The sequence below is a fragment of the Oncorhynchus nerka genome, linkage group LG22, assembly GCF_034236695.1.
Source record: "Oncorhynchus nerka isolate Pitt River linkage group LG22, Oner_Uvic_2.0, whole genome shotgun sequence".
Classification (NCBI taxonomy): domain Eukaryota; kingdom Metazoa; phylum Chordata; class Actinopteri; order Salmoniformes; family Salmonidae; genus Oncorhynchus; species Oncorhynchus nerka.
The window spans coordinates 84907011-84929706 of NC_088417.1; the positions used below are offsets into that span (position 1 = coordinate 84907011).

At 41.7% G+C, this 22696-nt stretch overlaps 1 protein-coding gene across 7 annotated transcripts; it reads right to left on the bottom strand.

Moving 5' to 3' along the window:
- Positions 1–34: 34 nt before the first annotated feature.
- LOC115121364 (exportin-7) lies at positions 35–22287 on the bottom strand. Of its 7 annotated transcripts, none has more exons than XM_065007496.1 (31): positions 21953–21975; positions 20779–20812; positions 19320–19466; positions 18855–18948; positions 18673–18754; positions 18461–18545; positions 18300–18365; positions 18059–18163; positions 17798–17963; positions 16943–17016; positions 16734–16853; positions 16438–16584; positions 16051–16223; positions 15785–15978; positions 15556–15661; positions 12256–12391; positions 10429–10502; positions 10268–10348; positions 10101–10164; positions 9869–9977; positions 9285–9480; positions 8967–9074; positions 8216–8281; positions 7759–7841; positions 7420–7634; positions 7147–7285; positions 2409–2473; positions 2225–2317; positions 2055–2153; positions 1759–1886; positions 35–1685 (listed from the first exon to the last, which is right to left on the bottom strand). In XM_065007496.1, the coding sequence occupies exons 1-31, from the start codon at positions 21958–21960 to the stop codon at positions 1592–1594; spliced, it is 3351 nt and encodes a 1116-aa protein (XP_064863568.1). In that variant the 5' UTR covers positions 21961–21975; the 3' UTR covers positions 35–1591. The 7 variants fall into 7 exon arrangements, with proteins under 7 accessions (XP_064863568.1, XP_029506287.2, XP_064863569.1 ...); XM_029650427.2 differs by having other exon boundaries at positions 18300–18368; XM_065007497.1 differs by lacking the exon at positions 20779–20812 and having other exon boundaries at positions 18300–18368; positions 21953–22287.
- Between the last annotated feature and the right edge of the window lie 409 nt (positions 22288–22696).

The window sequence follows — 22696 nt, forward strand, 5'->3', positions numbered from 1 at the left end:
ATGTTGTGCAGTAAAACACAGTGACAGCACGGTATACAAACCAAATAACGTTTATTTGCAGTCACAATGCTGACACTATAATATGTAGCAGACATCCACACAATTCAACCAAACTACCGATCCAACACACACTCACATCAGAGAACCAAGGTACCGATCCAACACACACACTCACTTTAGGGAACCAAAACAATAAACCAGGAAGTCAAATCAACATTGTTAGAGATGAGCTAGTCGTCACAAACAGTTAGCAGCAACACCTGTAGAGTAGCACAAGTTGCTAATGAACTCTGAACCCACATCTCCTCTTTAATACACAGTTCTGTCTTTTTCTTACCACCAATTTCCCTGTAATACACAGCTCTCTGTTCTACCAAAGGTTGCATTCTTCTTTAGTTTCTCAACTAGAAATAAACTATCCTTCAGGGAGCTCGAAAACGAGAGCTGAACGTTCTAGAATGTCCTGGAAGGTTCTGTCTGGAGCGCACCGCTCCTTTACAGCACCACGAGAGGCCACGCGCACGCACACACACACTCACATACTCCAGAGATAGACTGCAGCCACGCTCCTTTCTGTTATCAGATCTGTGACCCCTACACACTAGCTAGCATGCTGAGACACTTCACTCTCCCCTAACCCAACAGACTCCCCTGAGGTTAGTGTCAGCTCCAACCAGCCTACCAGAGGGTAAAGTGGAGCATGACCTTAACCCAAACCTACTCCCATAACCCTGCCCCACACCTAACCAATTATATTTGAACAAGCAATTATTTTCTAGGCAAATGTCTAAGGGCTAAAGGTGGTGTCTAGGGGATAAAGGGGGTGTCTAGGGGGTAAAGGTGGTGTCTAGGAGCTTTGGACAGTGCATAGAGAGTAAAGGTGGTGTCTAGGGGCTAAAGGTGGTGTCTAGGGGCAGTGCCTAGGGAGTAACAGTGGTGGGTATTTACATCACTCAAATCAGAGGGCCAGAGGAAAATGTGCAAAATGGACAGTTTCTCACTCTCTTTGTCTCTACCCCATCACAGCTCTAGTGCGCTCTACTTTCTTGCTCCTCTCATCCCCTGTAGAAAGTTTTTTTCCCCACACACAGACAGACGGGTGCACTGACTCACTACACTGTAAAAAGTTCAATCACACGTTTCTCAATTTGTGTTTTAAATTCAATCAATATAAACATTGTTCAAAATGTTATGAAAAAAAATGTACACTTGATTTGTTGTGTTTCTATACAAGGCAGGCAGAAGCAGAGAACTACATTTACCGGCTTCTCCCTTTTCACCTTCATCCCCCCACTCAGATTCACTCCCTCCAAAGTGTGTAGAGATATCCTCCCTCCATCCTCCACTTCCCCCTCTCCTCCCAGCGAGTAGCAGGGTGACCTCTACAGACTGGCTTTAAAATAGATCTGTATATTTATATAGGCTTCTATAAAAAGGAGGGTGGAACCACAAGGGAGAGGAAGAGGGGGGAGAGATGAGAGGAAGGGGGGTGAGAAGAGGAGTGGAGAGGAAGAGGGGGCGAGAGGAGGCGTGGAAGGAGTTGAGTTTTGGGAAGCTGCTCTGTGTGGAGCAGGTGTGCGTGTGTGGAATGTCAGCTCATCATGTCATTGGTGTTGACTCCGTATGAAGAGTTTTTCATGCTGTCATTCACCTCCCTCCGGAACACCGAGAGGTTCTGGGTGAACCTGCACAGATGAATATACACAGTTAAAAAACACACAAAGTGAGCGCACACACAGTCAATGGAATTGTGTGTACCTGTCTCTGTTCTTGGTTAGCAGGTTGCGTTCTATCCCCTCCATCAGGTTCTCAAAGCAGAGATGCATGGCCTGCTGCTTTTCTGGAGGCTGGCTGTTCACAATGCTGTTCCTCAGGTCTGCAAAATACTACACACACAAAAAAATAATGTTCTCTGATCGGCAAAATACTGCAGGAATGGAGACACACAGGACGAGGCAGGTGTTTTTTTTTTTGCCAGGATAGTCCACTCAGCAACAATTGCCACGTCATCCAGGGAATGGTTGGATAATGGGTGTGTGGTTGTGTACCTGTACCTTCTCATTGAGCAGGATGAGGCCCAGTAGAGGTCTGGACATGGACCACTGGTTCCTGCAGTCCTCAAAGATGATGATGTTCAACACTGTGGACAGCATCTGTAGGACAAACACACAGAATGATTAGTGAGTGTGTGTGAGAGTGCGTGAGCGAGAGCGTGTGTGTGTACCTGTTGGATCATCTCTGGGTGTTGCTGCATGATGTGTAGGAAGCGTTCGTCTGTTGCCATAGCAACAGGCCGTTTCTTAGTGGAGCGAGACAGCTAAACAGAAACAATACATTAGCATCAATATATGTACATACATGTATAAGATGATATGAATAGATTACAGATGAACAGAGGGAGAGGTTACCTGTTTGAACAGGTAGGTGGCGATATGGTCCAGACTGGAACAACACCCAGTACACACCATAGTATCTACAACACACGTTAGTCATTTTAAAATAAATTCTAAATATAGTCTGTTTATTTATTGTCCTATCATGATGGAACAGTCCTCAACCCTATACAGCCACCTGAGAGACCCATACACTAAGGAGAAGTCCTTATGTTTTATGGGCCTACTGTAAGTAGCCTATACGCAGCCAAAACAGAAAGATAAATGCAGCCAGAGACCTTCTAGAGCAGCACCACCCCCTCAAGATTCTGAGCCTGCCTGGCAGGATTGGTCCTTCAAAGCCAGAGCCCCCTGATGGGTGAGCATAATATACAAAGAATTTCTCAAAGCTGCTAATGAGTACCTTGATGACCTTGTACCTAGTCGGTGGGGTGCCCCCACCCAGGTCATCAAGTAAAACATTTTTTTTTAAATGTGTTGATAGGGGACAGAATGCAGTCGGACCATCAAATAATTGGCACATACATTACCCAATCAGACAGGTCTTTTACATGGACGATACATTGGAGATAATATAAGACAACTACTGGAAATAATAGAATACTATGAAATATCAGGGAAACCAGGCCTGGTTTTCATAGCGGACTTTGAAAAAGCTTTTGAGAAAGTACGACTGGAGATTATATATAATTGCCCAGAATAATTCAATTTTGGAGAATCTCTTATAAAAATGGGTTAGTTATGTATAGTAACCCTAGGTGTAAAATAGTAAATAATGGCTACTTCTCAGAAATTATTAATCCGTCAAGAGAAGTAAAACAACTCTGTCCACTATCGGCATATCTATTTATTATGGCCATCGAAATGTTAGCTATTAAAACCAGATCCAACAATAATATCAAGGGATTAGAAATCCAGGGTTTAAAAACAAAAAGGTGTCATTGTACACCAATGATTCACGTTTTCTTTTAAACCCACTATTTGGATGCCTCCACAGCCTAATAGAGGATCAAGATACATTTCTAACCTCTCTGGATTACAACCAAAGTTTGATAAGTGTACTATATTATGTATTGGGTCACAAAAAAATACAACTTTTACATTACTGTGCAGTTTACCAATAAAATGGTCTGATGGTGATGTGTACATACTCAGTATACATATCCAAAAGAAATAAATGATCTCAGTACAATACATTTTAATAGAAAGTTAGCAAAAATAGTTAAGATCTTGCTGCCATGGAAAGGAAAATAAATACCTGTCTATTTGTAGAATACTCACGCTGATGAACTCTTTAGTCATATCACATATTACCTATTTGCGTATGGTTTTGCCTACACCTAGCGACCTGTTTTTTTAAATTATATGAGCAAAACATATTCCATTGTATTTGGAATGGCAAGCCACACAACATTAAACAGGCTTATTTATATAACGAATATGAATTTGGAGGGCAAAAATGACTAAATATTAAAGCATCAAACCTCTCACTAAAGGGTGTCAGTCATACAAAAGTTCAACTTAAATTCCAACTGGTTCCCTAGCAGATTAGTAAGAATGTCTCACGCCATGTTCAAGAACGACCTTTTTCCCTTTATTCAGATTACAACCTCTCACTCAAGTTATTTGAAAATGAAATCTCCAAAACATCGCTATTTTTAAAACAAGCCATAGAAAGTTGGTTGCAATTTCAGTTTAATCCACCAGAAAAGACAGAACAAATAATACAACAAATATTGTGGTTAAACTCAAATATACTAATTGACAAAAAAGTATAAATCTTTGTAAATTATATCATAAATAGGACTAGTGGAGTTGTCAAACATGCAGCTAACAAAAATATATGGAAATGTCTGCTCTACCCAAATTTGCAGCATTACTGCAAAAATGGAAGAGGCAAGCGGAAGGGGGAAAAAGTAAGGAACTTGTCTGTCGGCTCTGCATTAAAGACCAACATTGGTTAAAGAAAATGGTGATGAATAACATATTTTAATTTAAGTATACCAGTTTCATTTAAGGACAAAGAAATTGACAGCTGTGCCATATAGATTGAAAAATAGTTAAGAGATTTCGATGTACCGATTACATGGCACATGGTTTATGAACTGATACGCAAAACAACGCCGGATTCAAAACCTAAAATTGTTCTAATTAAAATTATACAAAATTCTTGAAACCAATAGAATGTTATATACAGTACCAGTCAAAAGTCTGGACACACCTACTGATTCCAGGGGTTTTCTTTATTAGTACTATTTTCTACATTGTAGAATAATAGAAGACATCAAAACTATGAAATAACACATATAGAAAGAATCATGTAGTAACCAAAGTGTTAAATCTTAAATATATTTATATTTCAGATTCCTCAAAGTAGCCACCCTTTGCCTTGGAAGACAGCTGATTATACCTAACACATACAATTATCTATAATGTTTCTCAGTCGAGCAGTAAATTTCAAACAAATTCAACCTCAGCAGGACAATAACCTAAAACACAAAGCCAAATCTACACTGGAGTTGCTTACCAAGATGATATTAAATGTTCCCGAATGGCCTAGTAACAGCTTTGACTTAAATCAGCTTGACAATCTAATGGCAAGGCCTGAAAATGGTTGTCTGGTAATGATCAACCAACTAAAAAGAGATGGAAGAATTTTAAAATAATAAAAATGTGATAATACTGTACAATCCAGGTGTGTAAAGCTCTTAAGAGACTTACCCAGAAAGACACACAGCTGTAATCGCTGCCAAATGTGATTCTAGCAGGTATGAACTCGGGGGGTTGAATCTAATCAAGATATATCAGCATTTTACTTTTCATTAATTTTTTATAGATGTCAAAGTTGAAGAAAAATTCTAACATGAATGCTGTGTGTAGATCGTTGATGAAAAATGACAATTAAATAAGTTTTAATCTCACTTTGTAACAACAAAAGTCAAGGGGTGTGAACATTTTCTGAAGTCACTGTATATATCACCCGGTGCAGTGGTATACTGTATATGTACCATTTCCCGGTGCAGTGTGTGTATGTACAGCTGAAGTTGGAAGTTTACATACACCTCAGCCAAATGCATTTAAACTTGGTATTTGACAATTCCTGACATTATATCCTAGTACAAATTCCCTGTCTTAGGTCAGTTAGGATCACCACTTTATTTTTAGAATGTGAAATGTCAGAATAATAGTAGAGAGATTTATTTCAGCTTTCATTTCTTTCATCACATTCCCAGTGGGTCAGAAGTTTACACTCAATTAGTATTTGGTAGCAATTGCCTTTAAGTTGTTTAACTTGGGTCAAACGTTTTGGGTAGCCTTCCACAAGCTTCCCACAATAAGTTAGGTGAATGTTGGCCCATTCCTCCTGACAGAGCTGGTGTAAGTGAGTCAGGTTTGTAGGCCTCCTTGCTCGCACATGCTTTTTCAGTTCTGCCCACAGATTTTCTATGGGATTGAGGTCAGGGCTTTGTGATGGCCACTCCTATACCTGGACTTTGATGTCCTTAAGCCATTTTGTATACTTGGGGTCATTGTCCATTTGGAAGACCCATTTGCGACCAAGCTTGAACTTCCTGACTGATGCCTTGAGATGTTGCATCCACATAATTTTCATCCCTCATGATGCCATCTATTTTGTAAAGTGCACCAGTCCCTCCTACAGCAAAGCACTCCCACAACATGATGCTGCCACCCCCATGCTTCACGGTAGGGATGGTGTTTTTCGGCTTGCAAGCTTCCCCCTTTTTCCTCCAAACATAATGATGGTCATTATGACCAAACAGTTCTATTTTCCTTTCATCAGACCAGAGGACATTTCTCCAAAAAGTATGATCTTTGTCCCCATGTGCAGTTACAAACTGTAGTCTGGCTTTTTTTATGATGGTTTTGGAGCAGTGGCTTCTTCCTTGCTGAGCGGCCTTTCAGGTTATGTTGATATAGGACTCGTTTTACTGAGGATGTAGATACTTTTGTACCTTTTTCCTCCAGCATCTTCACAAGGTCCTTTGCTGTTGTTCTGGGATTGATTTGCCCTTTTCGCACCAAAGTACGTTCATCTCTAGGAGACAGAATGCATCTCCTTCCTGAGCGGTATGACGGCTGCGTGGTCCCATGGTATTTATACTTGCGTACTATTGTTTGTACAGCTGAACGTGGTACCTTCAGGCATTTGGAAATTGCTCCCAAGGATGAACCAGGTCTTGGCTGATTTCTTTTGATTTTCCCATGATGTCAAGCAAAGAGGCACTGAGTTTGAAGGTAGGCCTTGAAATACATCCACAGGTACAACTCCAATTGACTCAAGTTATGTCAATTATCCTATCAGAAGCTTCTAAAGCCATGCGATAATTTTCTGGAATTTTCTAAGCTGTTTAAAGGCACAGTCAACTTAGTGTATGTAAACTTCTGACCCACTAGAATTGTGATACAGTGAATTACAAGTGAAATAATAAACTATTGTTAATAAACAATTGTTGGAAAAATGACTTGTGTCATACACAAAGTAGATGTCCTAACCGACTTGCCAAAACTATAGTTTGTTAACAAGAAATTTGTGGAGTGGTTGAAAAACGAGTTTTAATGACTCCAACCTAAGTGTATGTAAACTCCCGACTTCAACTGTATATAGATTACCCAGTGCAGTGGTATACTGTGAATGTATCATTTCCCGGTGCAGTGTGTGTATGTATCATTTCCCGGTGCAGTGTGTGTATGTATCATTTCCCGGTGCAGTGTGTGTATGTATATACATTACCCAGTGCAGTGAGTCCCTCGGAGATAGATGACAGTATGTACATGACGACATGCGGCTCTAGAGAAGCAATGAAGTTCATGTGATCCTGAGTCAACACCTCCAACAGACTGTAGAACGACTGGCTCAACTTGGGATAGTCCTGGAGTGAGGAGGGAGAAATAGAAGGGGGGAGGGAGAAAGAAGGAGATTAAGTGTGCTGAATGCCATTGTCAGATATATTTAGCATGTTCAGGGAAGTACTTCGTTGTGAGGGATGGAGAGGAGTGTGTGTACCAGCAGGTCGCTGTGTGGTATGGACAGCAGCAGTTTGATGAAGGTCTGTAGCGCGTTGTCCAGTGCGTCATCTCCATAGAGACGGAACACCCCGAAGTTGACATAGTTCCCAGAGAGCACAGCCTTGAGCATGGAGAAACACACACTGACACCCTTCAGCTTCACACTGTACATCTGGTCCTTAGGCACCTCCCCAATGGTCAGGATACGGTTACCTGGAGAAGGGGAGAGGGAGAACCAAGGAAATTAATATAGAAAAAAATATGTGGCTGACCAACCAATTACAATTCTCCAGTGAGTGCACAGCAACTGTGGCAATAGGACACTTGAGTGTAGTACCATAGGTGGTGATCATCTTGCTGGTTTCTCTGAACAGCAGGATTCCGTTGGGTGATGACACGTCAAATTGTAACCTCTGTGACCTGGAAACACAGACACAGAGTTAAGGATTCATATTTTCCTCAAATTTACCAATTTTCCATCCTGATAAAATTGCAAGCCTTTCCCAGGTATCCCGAGATCCGTCCAACCAGAAATGCTATCTAAAAGCATTTAATACCAGCAAGTGTGGAACGGCTATAATTCTATCACTATAAATTGAGAAACACTTGCAGGTATCTAACGGTTTCTTGTTGTATTTGTTGTAATGGAATCAACTCAAAGTTTTCTCAAAGTCGTCACACTATTTTGTTTATGTAAGCTATAGTTAACGTAGGCCTAAGAAAAATAGTTTGCTTGACTAATAAAATTATTATTATTATTATTATAGCTAGTTAAAATGACAGGGTCGTTTTACCGTTGACTGAAAGATGACACCCAGCTTGTTGGCTCTCTCCTCTCCCCTTGCAGAGCAGCTGTCTGGCTATCAGGGGAATTTGGAAAGATTATGGCTGTTTTTACTATGAAAACTCACTCATGTGGTGACTGTTTGTTTAGCGCAGCATTGGATATTTTCCCTGTGACAGACAAGCAAACGGTGTAGAATCCGCACCATGGACAGCTGCCGATCAATTTCATGTGAATCTGACCTTCTAGTCAAGCCAGTGCCCTTGCTTTTGTTAGTTTAACAATTTGGAACAATATTGCAAATGTCAATTTCCTTGAGCAATTTTGCAGACACAATGTATTAGGTGTTTTGTTAGCAGTGAGCAGCCGTAGTTTATATTTTGGATTCTCTGTTGGGCAACACAGCTGAAGTTTGGGAAGTAATTTGAATGAACAAACTGTAGAGGAGAAACCTGGGACGGAAATGACTGCGTGGAGAAGTCGTGTGTAGCAGTGTAAATAATAGAAGCCATGTAGACGTTTTCTATTGGGGACTAGCCTAAATAATGCAGCTTTCTAGCGTTGCATATTTTCTGTTTTTGCATTAGTGCGGTATAGAAATGTTATATTATTGTTCGAGATACATTTTTTTTAAGTATCTTGGTAATCAGGAAGGCACTTGGTTCAGGAAATTGGTGTTAATCCCTACAAAGGGTTAGAAGTCAGGGGTTAGAGGCCGAGGGAGAAGTGTCAGGGTTCTGACTGTATGCATGTTTATGTACCTGTTGTGGACTAGCTCGGCCATGAGCTTTAGGACAGGAGTGGTGCATGCTGGTACGTGGTACCAGAGCTCTATAGCTCTCTGCAGGATGGGCATGTAGGCTGGGTAGCTGGGGGAGGGGTTAAGAACAACACTGTGCGCCAATGAGACTTCAAGTGAAGGACAACACTACTTGCTATTCACAACTCTACAGTGATTTCCTAATCTATGACACAGTCATATCTCTTCTACACAACGATTTCTGTCTGAACGTTCTTTAACCTTTCAATCTCCTAAGCAGGCCCCTGGTCTGTAAAGGTCAGGGGTCAGTAAAGGATACATCCAGTCGAAGAGCATCATAAAGCTGGTCTTGGCGTTGAAGGCAAAGGCGATACCTCTCAGGTCTCTGACCAGTCCTACCAACGTCCTCTTCGCCTCCTGCTCGTTGAATGTGTTGGTGCTGAACATCTGAGCCACTGTTTCAAACGCCGCCGTTAGGGGAAGCATGAATTGTTCAAACTGGTCCTCATCCTCACCTACACACACAAGATGAAAACAAGGTTAAAGTAGGGCTGGGACGATACCAGTATCATGGCAAGGGTTACAACACACGAAGTGGATTTAATTTCTTTAGGAAAACAGCCCTAATGTTGGAAACAAACATCATTATCTTGTCATCCAGAGTCGCATTGATACATTTTTCCAAGCTATAGCACACAATATTTTACATACAACAGGTTTTTAAAGGACCAATGAGTTTGGTATGCTTCGTGTTTTCATTTTTGCCACGGAAAAAATATGATACTGGTATCATCATAGCCCTAGGTGAAAAAATGAAAAGTTTGTAATCATCCAAATAAGATCATTACTGATAATTGTGTAGACTGTAGATGTGTGTGTGTGTGTGTGTGTGTGTGTGTCTACCTAGGTCGACCATCAGCAGGCGTCCCAGTGCGGTGTAGAACGTGGTGCGACACCTCATGTCGCTGAGGTTTGATTGGTTGTTCACGCCCAGGAAGGAGAAGTGCTCGCTCTGACATCATTGGAGAAAGGATAAGGGCATTATGGGAAAAGAACTGGATGAAAAAGCATACATTGAGATTCAGGAGGTTAGTGTTAGTGGTCAGGGTGAGAGATCAAAGGTCAGGGTACTTACTGTGTGGTTGTTCAGCATGAACTGAACAGCGCTGAGTTTCACCAACTTCCTCACACTGCTGTACGTACACACACACACCGTCAAAGAGACAACACAGGAGCTGGAATATAACAGAATACCAAATACACCCCCTTCTCTCTCACACACACACACGCGCAAAAGGATATCCTATAGAGAGGTCATTGAGTAACTGAAGTGTCTTGGAAGTGATTGGTTCACACTGGCCCCAGTACTTCAGGTTGGTGATGCTGCAATCACAAATGGTATTAATCAGTGGTTAGTTCATAGAACCAGCAGTAGTACTAACACAGGAAGTGTTGAAACTCACATTTTCCCAATGAAGACGCTGAGTACCATGGTCTCATCATTCAGCCCCAGAACCTCTGACAGCCGCCGGTACAGCTGTGACACACACAGACACACGCCATTAACCATTGGAAGATCCCCTGGAGAGAGAGCAACTACACAGTAGGACAACTATGATATAATCACAAACAGTAACAGCTGCCAGCAGCGTAGCACTAGTCATCTCCACAGGGTTAAAGACAAACACACACCAATCAGCTCTGCTCTCATCTCCCGAACGTGGCTGTAGATTCCGCCAAAACCTGAGCTCTGAGGTAAAGTAATGTGTGAGGAAGAGAGTGAGTGAGATCAAGAGAGTCTGTGTGATAGTGTTAAGTTGAGCAGAGCTGAGGGGGGTTAGGGGTGTCATAGGGGAATGTGTATCTCCTGCAGGTCTGGGGTGTTATTTATTCTGACACCTCAGACTCATACGGTCTATCTCACACATACACAACCTGAAATGAGACATTCCAGAACCTTCATCATATGAATTATTCTAGAACTCCTCCCACCTACAAACCTCATAATAACTATTCTAGAACTCCTCCCGCCTCCACACCACTTTATATTAATTATTCTAGAACTCCTCCCGCCTACAAACCTCCTCATAATAACTATTCTAGAACTCCTCCCGCCTCCACACCACTTTATATTAATTATTCTAGAACTCCTCCCGCCTACAAACCTCCTCATAATAACTATTCTAGAACTCCTCCTGCCTCCACACCACTTTATATTCATTATTCTAGTACTCCCCTGCCTCCACCCCACTTTATATTAATTATTCTAGTACTCCCCTGCCTCCACCCCACTTCCATGGAGAATTCTCTGGTTAGCGATGATTCCGCTTACATTATTCACCATGTTAACAGTAAAACTGACCATGTCACTAAGAAGGGATAGGGGAGGATAACTTTAAGACCAAACCAAACAGACACGTTGGGGGAGGGCTGCTCTCGACTGTCACCACTTATCTGGGCTGTTCACATTTCGCAGCCTCTGCCCAGCACAAAGAAAGCACACTCAGTCAGTCAGTCAGTCAGTCCAAGGCTGTGTCAGCACTAACACACCCACAGACAGAAGAGCTACTAGTTAAAATATAACATAACTCCCACTAGTTACAGGCAGAGAACGGAATGGAGAGAGATGGAGTCAGTCATGAGAGGAAGGAAGAGAGCATAGCCTTGCTATTGAGAAAGGCCACCGTAGGCAGACCTGGCTCTCAAGAGAAGATAGGCTTTGTGCACACTGCCCACAAAATGAGGTGGAAACTGAGCTGCACTTCCTAACCTCCTGCCAAATGTATGACCATATTAGAGACACATATTTCCCTCAGATTACACAGACCCAAAGAATTAGAAAAAAATCAAACACCATGGTAAATACAACCTACATTTATGTTAATTTATTTTCTCTTTTGTACTTTAACTATTTGCACATCATTACAACATTACATAGCCATAAAATGACATTTGAAATGTCTCTATTCCTTTGGAACTTTTGTGAGTGTAATGTTTACTGTTAATTTTGTTTTGTTTATTATCTATTTCACTTGCTTTGGCAATGTAAACATATGTTTCTCATGCCAATAAAGCCCTTTGAATTGAGATATTAACAGAGTTAGTCTTGCTAAGAGAGGAATAGAGAGTGAGAGAAAGAGAGACAGTTAGTCATGCTTAGAGAGGAACGGAGAGAGATAGAGATAGCTGTGGAGCTAAACAAGACAGTATGACATGTGGACTCATCAACATTAAATCATGTTTGAGGTCTGAAACATAACTCTCTGTGTGTGTGTGGTAAAAGTATTTACCTTGGAGGACTTTTGCACCTGGTCTCCGATGTAAATTTTCCTGAACTGTTCAAAGAAGCTGAGCATGGCCAACTCCAACCGCTCGTTACCCGCCTGGGCCAGCCGCGAATCTGTTAGGTTCATCAACTGGAGCACTCTGACACACACACACACACACACACACACACACAATTGACTCAGCATCAGGGCCCTATATTTCTGTTATTACGGTCCTCTCCCCCTGTTAGAAGTGCACCTGCGCAGAAGTTTTAGTCTCTGTTGGACCGGGCCAGAGTGTAATACAGCGATGATATTGTGAAGTAAACTGCTAAACTGGAACCTAGTTGTGTCATTTGGAGATCACATTGGTTTCAGAAGATGGCTAATAAATACAAATGTGCCACTTCGCGTCGACGAGAAGAGGTCGTATGAGAGTTGGAAAAATGTACTTGGAATCTGGACACGGGTTACCAATCTGGACAAGAAAAAGCAAGCACTTGCAATGGTATTATTGCTTGACGGAAGAGCAAGACATACAGCACTGGAAATATTCGCAGAGGATTTGACCCAGGATGACAGAATGGGAACTTTGATCAGAACACTGGATTGTGTGTTTCTTAAAGAGCACAAAAAAACTGTGCCTACGAGGCGTATTTGAACGGAGACATTTCAGTTGCAATGACGGGCTACGTAATTGATTTTGAACATGGGTACTAGAGGTCGACCGATTTATCGGTCCAGCCGATTAATTAGAGCAGATTTCAAGTTTTCATAACAAATCGGTAATCTGCCCTTTTTGGATGCCGATTTTTGCCGATTACATTGGAATCCACGAGGAAACTGCGTAGCAGGCTTACCACCTGTTACGCGAGTGCAGTGTCAAAAGGACCTTGTGGCTGCAAGGAGCCATGGTAAGTTGCTAGCTAGCATTAAACTTATCTTCACATAATCACAAGTTAACCTAGTAATATCAACAACCATGTGTAGTTACCTAGCTTTTCCTGCGTTGCATAAAATCAATACGGTGCCTGTTAATTGTTCATGGAATTACAGCCTACTTCAACAAACGGCTGATGATTTCACAAAAGCGCATTCGCGAAAAAAAGCACAATCGTTGCACAAATGTACCTAACCATAAACATCAATGCCTTTCTTAAAATCAATACACAGAAGTATATATTTTTTTACCTGCATATTTAGTTCAAATAAATGCATGTTAGCAGGCAATATTAACTAGGGAAATTGTGTCACTTCTCCTGCGTTCAGTGCAAGCAGAGTCAGGGTTTATGCAGCGGTTTGGGCCGCCTGGCTCGTTGCAAACTGTTTGAAGACCATTTCTTCCTAACAAAGACCGCAATTCATTTGCCAAAATGTTACATAATTATGACATAACATTGAAGGTTGTGCGATGTAACAGCAATATTTAGACTTAGGGTTGCCACCCGTTCTATAAAATACGGAACGGTTCCGTATTTCACTGAAAAAAATAAAAGTTTTGTCATATTAATGACCAAAGGCTCGTATTTCTGTGTGTTTATTATAATCAAGTCTATGATTTGATATTTGATAGAGCAGTCTGGCTGAGCAGTGGTAGGCAGCAGCAGGCTCGTAAGCATTCATTCAAACAGTACTTTGCTGCGTTTGTCAGCAGCTCTTAACAATGCTTGATTCACAGTGCTGTTTATGACTTCAAGCCTATCAACTCCCGAGATTAGGCTGGTAATACTAAAGTGCCAATAAGAACATCCAATAGTCAAAGGTATATGAAATACAAACTGTATAGAGAGAAATAGTTATTATAAGAATTATAACTACAACCTAAAACTTCTTAACTGGGAATATTGAAGACTCGTGTTAAAAGGAACCACCAGCTTTCATATGTTCTCAGGTTCTGAGCAAGGATCTTAAACGCTTTTTTTTTTTACATGGCACATCTTGCACTTTTACTTTCTTCTCCAACACTGTTTTAGCATTATTTAAACCAAATTTAACATGTTAGATTATTTATTTATTATATTAAATTAAAATAAAATAAGTGTTCATTGTTCATTCAGTATTGTTGCAAATGTCATTACTACAAATAAATCAAATGTAAAAAATAAAAGGATTGGCCTTTTCTGGTCCTCCAATAATCGGTATCGGTCCTGGCGTAGAAAAATCATAATCGGTCGACCTCTAATCAGCATTTGTGGTTTCGATTACAGGCTCAAAATGGCCAGAAACAAATAATTTTCTTCTGAAACTTGAAAGACCGCTCAGCAAGGAAGAAGCCACTGCTCCAAAACCGCCATAAAAAAGCCAGACTACGGTTGGCAACTGCACAAGGGGACAAAGATCATATTTTTTGTAGAAATGTCCTCTGGTCTGATGAAGGAAAAATAGAACTGTTTGGCCATAATGACCATCGTAATGTTTGGAGGAAAAGGGGGAGGCTTGCAAGCCGAAGAAAACCATCCCAACCGTGAAGCACAGGGGTGGCAGCATCATGTTGTGGAGGTGCTTTGCTGCAGGAGGGAATGGTACACTTCACAAAATAGATGGCATCATGAGGCATGAAAATTATGTGGATCCAACATCTCAAGAAATCAGTCAGGAAGTTAAAGCTTGGTCGCAAATGGAGGCCCACAAACCTGACTCGGTTACACCAGCTCTGTCAGGAGGAATGGGCCAACATTCACCCAACTTATTGTGGGAAGCTTGTGGAAGGCTACCCGAAATATTTGACCCAAGTTCAACAATTTAAAGGCAATGCTACCAAATAGGAATTGAGTGTATGTAAACTTCTGACCCACTAGGAATGTGATGAAAGAAATAAAAGCTTAAATAAATCACTCTACTATTACTCTGACATTTCACATTCTTAAAATGAAGTGGTGATCCTAACTGACCTAAGACTGGGAATTTTTTACTAGGATTAAATGTCAGGAATTGTGAAAAACTGAGTTTAAATGTATTTGGCTAAGGTATATGTAAACTTCAAACTTCAACTGTATATGAACAATGTATTTAATTTATTTTTTGCAAACATTTCTAAAAACTGTTTTCACTTGTCATTATGGGGTATTGTGTGTTGAATTATCTCATCAATGTAATACATTATACCCTTATTCTAAAATGTAACAAAATGTGGAAAAGTGAAGTGGTCTGAATACTTTCCAAATGCCCTGTATGGGAGACATTAGAGATATGGAAAAACATACTTGTGCTTTGTTATAACTAGGGTTTGGGTACCTCAAAAACGAAAGCCCTTTTTGAGGATTGGCCACTAGCCTAATAGGTAGTGGTATTGGTTAGGGTGAGGTTACTTGTGTGTGGACTTACCGACAGACTAGTTCTCCATCCATGGCGTCTTGTTCATCTGTAGAGGCGAAGGACACTCTTCCTCCAATGACCGCCCCGATTATATACACCAACCATGTTAACCTCCCTATAGATATAGAAATATAATTATATAAACCAACTATAACAACCTCCCTGGTAACAAAAACATGTTGTTAAAAGCTATATTTTGCCGTACTTCATTGATTGATTGAGAGGGAAAGAGACGTACCCTCCTGGACAGTGATGTCGATGGTACTAGAGTTGGTAGACTGCAGTAGTTCCTGGTAGGTCTGTGCTGATTGGTCGAAGAGCTGGACCAATAGGGCACAGGTCTTCTCGTATTCACAGCGACCGATGGTGGAGAGCTGGTCTAACTGCTGCTGGACTAACCCTGCGTCATCTAGAGGGTCCTCTAACCCATCCCTTCACAGACGTGAAAATGATTTCAACATTTCATAATTGATCTGTGAGAGTGTGTGTGTCTGTGTGTGTTACCTGAGTATGATGCAGACAGACTCGAGGCGTGAGGTGATGTAGGCCTTGGTGACTTCAGGTGTGTATGTCTCTAGCAGGTGAGGCTCGGTGGCTTTAACGTAAGGGACAGACGCTGCCAGGCGCTGCCACAGGCTCAACAGGTAGTGGACAGAGTTCGGGGCAAACTCCCAGTGCTGCAACACACATAATATAAAAGTTATCAGAAAATTGTCATTGTTATCTAAGTAAGGAGAACAAGGTTTTCAGCAGAACGTTAACATCTAACAAGATCATTGAGAGGTATAGAAGGGCAGATTTAAGAAGGACTATTTATGAAATGTCTGTTTACCAAGACACGCACCAATCTTCCTTCAGGGTCTTACACTCACAGACAGACACACATAGTACCTGTAGACTGGTGACAGTGAAGTTGGCTATAAGCCTGATGACTTCTGGGTAGTTTTCTACTTTGACCAGCTCTCCCAGCTGGTAGTTACTTTTCAGTCGCGCCAACAGACGACAAAACTCATGGTAGTTGTTAGGGTCTGAGAGGCTCTGGAAGACAAAGACAGCATTGTTAGTTACTTGTAGCATAAAACGTGTTACCATATAAAATATGATTTCACCCAAAATAAAGGGGGGACCAAATTTGAAGGAATAACAGAATTTAAGAGTCTTATAACATGTAATAGTGTGTGTGTTACCTGCGGGTTCTCTAGTATCCTCTTGACTCCATCCACCAGGTGAGAGAGGAACTTGGCTCGCTCTGCGTTGTTGAACAGAGACCTCCTCACTGATGCTATCTGGACTAGACACGACAACACCTACACACACACAGAGCATTAAACACTACACCCTTCCTGTACTGAAGTGAACATACAAGCCACACACTCACACACTCTGCTTTACTCACCAACGGGGAGAGGGAGGGAGGGATGGAATGATACAAATCAAAAAAGAGCTGGAGAGTGGAGGAATCCAAAAACGCTGAGAGAAAGAGACAGACAGATTAGTACACAGTAATAGGTAGTGTTGGGATTAGTTACTTGAAAAAGAAATACACATTTCTAGTTACTTTACAATATTACTTTGTTTGGAAAGTAATGTGTTCTACTACTTTGAGTTACTTTCATTAAAAAACTCTCACCAGTTGTTTGAATATCGGAGGGAGCAAAGCGAACCGGGTGCGCTCTACCAAAGACAGGCTACTTATTAACTCAGGTTTGATCACTCGAGTCTCCTTTCATCTGTGGCGATGCTTTCCTGTGCTAGTCTACAAGTGCTGCACTATCATATGAGCTGCTTAATTAGCCATATGTACTGTAAGCCAAACATCTGTACAGATTTCCTAACTTTTCATTCAAATTTTTTCTCTTGAGCCACCAGTTCTGGTTATAGACCGCACGTACACTGACAGATGTATAGAGGGCACACTCGCCACTAGATGGGAAAACCTTCTATAGGCTTTGCTATCCCAGAAACGATAAATGGCAAAGATCAGATGCGCTCCCTCAATACTTTACTACATTTCTTCAGCCTTTCTCCGTTCGCTCGAGAATTAAATGAGGAAATAAGTCGAGATCAGATCATGGAAAACACGCAGCCGGTAGAGATATGACTCTGAAAACAACGCTTGCCATTTGAAAAAGTAACATGTTACTTTACTCCGCTACTCATAAAAGGAATCTGATTACGTAACGCATTACCCCCAACACCAGTAATAGGTGACGCAGTACTGATATTTCACAGAATTGACAGAATGTGTTACCTGATCTCCAGGAAGTGGGGATCTGAACAGTGCAGAGGTCATCAGAGGACTCGTCTGTAGACGTTCCGATGAAGTCATAGTTCAGACAGTTGTGACTGAGCTTCAGTAGCTGCATCAGTAGACCATGCTGACTCTCATCATTCAGGTTGAGGTTCTTACCCGACGCCTAGACACACACACATTAAGTTCACAAGAACGACTGGAAATGGATGTCAATAGGTATGTCAACACATTAATACAATCCCTCTCACACACACAAACCTGTTTGAGGAGATTGCAAGACAGGGTGAATATGTCAAAGAGGGACGAGTCTCTGAACGATGACGCAATCTTCCTGTGTTTGGTCAGAGGATGGCTGGTATCTGCCTGTACACACAACATCAAACACATATTTAACACACACAACAACACAACCACCACTTCAGATTAGAGGGGAGAAGGGGAAGTAAGAGGAGAGGAGGGAGATGTGGAGGAGAGGAAAGAGGGAGGAGAGGTAGAGTACCTGGTTGATCTCATTGGTCAGTTGGGATAGGATGGTGACTCCTATGATACAATGTTCTACACTGTCCTGCTGACAGACAGACAAAAAAAGGTAGATTTGATCAGTTCACTACCTATTTCAAGAAAACAAATTATATTGGCTACACACACACACGTTTGTACCTGTAGGAAGCGTGTGACGTCTGCGATGACGTTTCTGAAGACATAGTCGTCTTTCTGACAGTCGAACCAGCCAAGCTTGGTAATCCTGAAACACACACACACAAAACACATAGCTTGATGATCCTGGAGGAGACAAAAACAAGGGAGAGAATCACTCACATGGAGGAGAGAGGGATGAAGAGAGGAGGAGAGAGGAGCGGAGAGAGGTTTACCTGGAGTACAGCTGGATCAGAGCCTGGGTAACAAACTCTGCCAACTTCGGCCGCGTCGCCAGATAGTTCAGTACATAGTTCCCTGCATGCACGCACACACGAGCACACACACACATTAGCCTTATGGACTAACTTGTACAGCATGAATATAGACTGGTGGGATGTGTGTGAGTGAGTCTTACGGATATCGATGCGCTGCTCCAAGGGAAGAGGGTTGTTGGTGCGCGAAACCAGTTTAGACAGACAGGTAGCTGCAAGAAGTTGAGAGTAGGAAGACTGGAGAGAGGGAGAGAGAGAGAAAGAGAGGAAGATGGGAATACAAGCATAGATAGAGATAGAGACAACACATCAGCTGAGCTAAAAAAGCAAGTCATACAGTAAACATTGTCAGTCATTTTACATTTGAATCATTTAGCAGACGCTCTTATCCAGAGCTACTTACAGGAGCAGTTAGGGTTAAGTGCCTTGCTCTAGGGCACATCAAACGATTTTTCACCTAGTCGGCTCAGGGATTCGAACCAGCGACCTTTCGGTTAATGGCCCAAAGCTTTCAACTGCTAGGCTTCCTGACACCCTTTTTTATCAGGTAATATGGTAAATATCAACAGCTTATTGATATAATGTCAGTGTGTGTGTGTACTACTCACGCTGCCTCTCTCCAGTAGTAGCTGACACTTGCTGAGACAGTCGGGGCTGTTAGTGAACTCCACCAGAGCTTTCTCTGCTTGCAACCTCACCCCAGTCTCTGTTGTCTCGTACAGCTGCTTACACAGGATCTCTAGCTGGGCTAGGCTCTACTCACACATACAGGAGAGAGAGACCTAAGTGAGTAGAGCAGCAAAAAGCATCCCTCATCAACAGCCAAGATACAGGTGTAGACAGTTGTATTGGGCTGTGAGCAATCAGTATGGCACAACGTTCTAGAGCGTTCAGACAGAAATAAGACTATAGCCTATTTCGTAAAATAGACATGCCTCATGCAAAAAAAATTTAAAGACAAGAAAGTTTACCAAAATAAACATTCAGTAGCGCCCTATTGAACATGACCCTTGTTAGATAGAAACACCGGGGCTAAACACCTGCCAGACAAAAACCGACGTAGTGGCTATAGGGCAGTGGAGGCTGTATGGAAACCACGTGTTTCATACCATTCCATTGACTCCATTCAGCCATTATTATGAGCAGTCCTCCCCTAGGCAGCCTTTACAGCTTTAGGGAGTGGGTGGGACCGGAAACCACACAGATAGTTAACTTACCCCAATACACAACACTAACATAATAAGGTTTAACTAACTCACAAACTAAATCCATCCAGCTAACGGACACTAAATCCACCAGTAACAATGCAGCACACTATTCACCTCAGCTAGCATTACTAACACCATTGTTGTAAAGAACTACATAACCACTCATGCATGCACACCCCAGCTAGCCTGACCAACATCATATTGTTTAAAGGACAAGTCAGCAGAATCCTGGAGCCAGCCTGATGCTAGCTACTGATATAGTACAGGATGTACTAGTCTAGGGAGGGCGTTGGACGGCACATGGCTAGGGAGAAGAGGACTGCTAGACCTAGATAAGAGCTCAATACCCCAACACTGCTGCTGCTGATCCTGACTCAGTGTGCCCCACACACACACCTACTAATATTACTACTAGAACAGTCCTGGTGCTGTGCAGTACACCTGACTAAATATTTGGGTGGGCTAGCTAGCTAGATCATCATGTCATGCTGATGGTTCCTGAGAACATTGGCAAGAACGAATGTTCTGAGCAGACCAGCACAGAATTTGTGTGTCTGGAGCCTGTTGTGTGTGTCCCGTACTGTCCATGATGACTTTGCAATAACAGACAGTTACGTCACACGGTCAGGCACCCTGACCAGGAAGCGCTGCCTCAGTGCGCGTACATCTGTAGTTATTATTAATAAACTAAATATCTAACTGGCTCTCTCATCACCAGCCTGCTGAGCTAACTTAAAAAATACTGACACCAAGCATCTCTAAAATAATGTATATAATGCACAGAATTAGCCACCTGGGTGGGGTGAAGGCTTCATTCAATCAACTTAGCAAAATAACAATTAGCCAGCTACCTACTCACATCAGCAGACGCCGACACTTTCAGTGCCAAGTTGCTATAAACACAAACAGTAACGTTAGTTACAGAAAGCTTGAGGCAGATATAGTTACTGTTAATCTATCGTCTGCTTGATATGACAGTTAGCTGCAAGTGCTAGCTAGTCAACAGTAGCTAGCTAATGTCAGTCAGTTGTACAAAAATGTGCACACGTGAGAGCCAGCATCTTACTTTAGCACATTGGCTGGAAAGACGAAGCCAGTTGTTTGGTCAAATTAATTGTCAGCTGATTAGCTAGCTAATGGTAGCTATAACCCTCAGATAGAATGATACCTAGTTATAAATGTGTTATGCTCCATGCCAGATAACGTTATCTAGTTAACTTGCTAGGTGTGTCCGTTTCGGAGTGGCACATTCTTGTTTTCGTTGCAAAATATGCAAGGTGGGGTATAATAAGTATAATAACGACAACACCGTCCACGAGCCAGGTTCCAAGGTAACTACATGTCAGCTCACACAAAAAAAACTAAGAGGGTCGCGCGGGAGAATGTCGTGTTGCTATACCTGTAAGTTAGCAAGAGCTAACCTGGCGTGGTAAATTACAAATAGCGGTGCATTTGAAAGGTCTGATCAAGCAAGCAAAGCATAATCAATAATTACATTTGACATTAGACCGGATTTCGTTCAGGACGCGAAGGATGAAGTATGAGAGTTGCTAACCAATTAATTAGTGCTAGCTAGTTAGCTACTGTCAACTAACTGGCTTGTAATTTTCCCCATCCTCTCCTAGCTAACAGATAGATAGGCCGACAAAATTGAACATATATGTTAAAGGTGTTCTTTACTTCGTATAAAAGGCATGAGATAAAACATAATGACAATGTGGATAGCTGCTACAATCAATACATTCGCCCAGTAGAAACAGTCCTAGCTAGTTAGCAGTTAGCCATGTTTCATAAACACCAATGTTTTGTTTTCGGTCCGCATCTTTAAACGGCGAAAGCTACACGATGACAGGCCACAAGTCAACACTGCAGCTCGCATCCTAGCTACACATATCGCACATAACCTGTACCATGACCGCTTTATGGATGCATTCACTCTCTATATATTAAATAACGCATCGAAATATATATTACAGCTCATTCAAAGGCTTATTGAGGATTGATATATTACAAAAACATATAGCTGTGGTTACCTGCACATGATCCGCCATTTTGCTCCATTCATGCTCCTCTCTCACTCCCATTGAACTATCTCACTCCCCCTGACAAAGTGAATGAGCGCAGATTTTCACATTCAGAAAGCATTTACGCTCGCGCAATCGCTGGAAATCCCTTTAGAACCCCGTTCAACTTCACATAATAAAAAGTGCGTAAAATAAAATACCTCTCATATAAAGCAAATCCGCTCTTTGTTTACATGGCTCTTAAACGGAAACTGCTTAATTTTGCTAGTTTCTGTTCTGGAATGGGTTTAATAACAGATTATCCATTATATTGACCAGATACTCAAGGGGCCGCTCTAACAATGTAAATAAATGTATTAACAAATGGAAGGCAGTCGGGACCATTCTAGTCATTGAGAGGGCAGATAGTAATGTGAACAACCTGCACAACTCGGATATAAAGTGTTTTTTTTGCCAGGATGTCACGTGTCCTACTTATATCAGTACTCTTATAACAACCTTAGTATTACGAAACTTTTATTCGATCAAATAAGCCACACGTAGCAAACAAGACATGTATTTGTTTGTTGACCTTCATACAAAAACTCCTCGCTCGGCAAGAAAATATCAATTTAAAAAACGCCACCTGCTGGAGAAGACAGATTTTGGGTACAGTTAACCCTCTCGCTTTGCCTCTTCCACTCTGGTTTAATCAAATACAAATACAACAAATGTTTATGAATTGTTTATGTTTATGAATGGCACTGCATGCTA

Bases quoted from the DNA above. Each gene is read 5' to 3' on its own strand.
- LOC115121364 (XM_065007497.1), bottom strand. From the start codon at position 22,003: ATGGGAGTGAGAGAGGAGCATGAATGGAGCAAAATGGCGGATCATGTG. The intron at 18,949-19,319 runs GTGAGTAGTACA...CCCTCTCTCCAG, and splicing joins TACTACTGGAGAGAGGCAGC to TCTTCCTACTCTCAACTTCT. The intron at 18,755-18,854 runs GTAAGACTCACT...GCGTGCATGCAG, and splicing joins GGAGCAGCGCATCGATATCC to GGAACTATGTACTGAACTAT.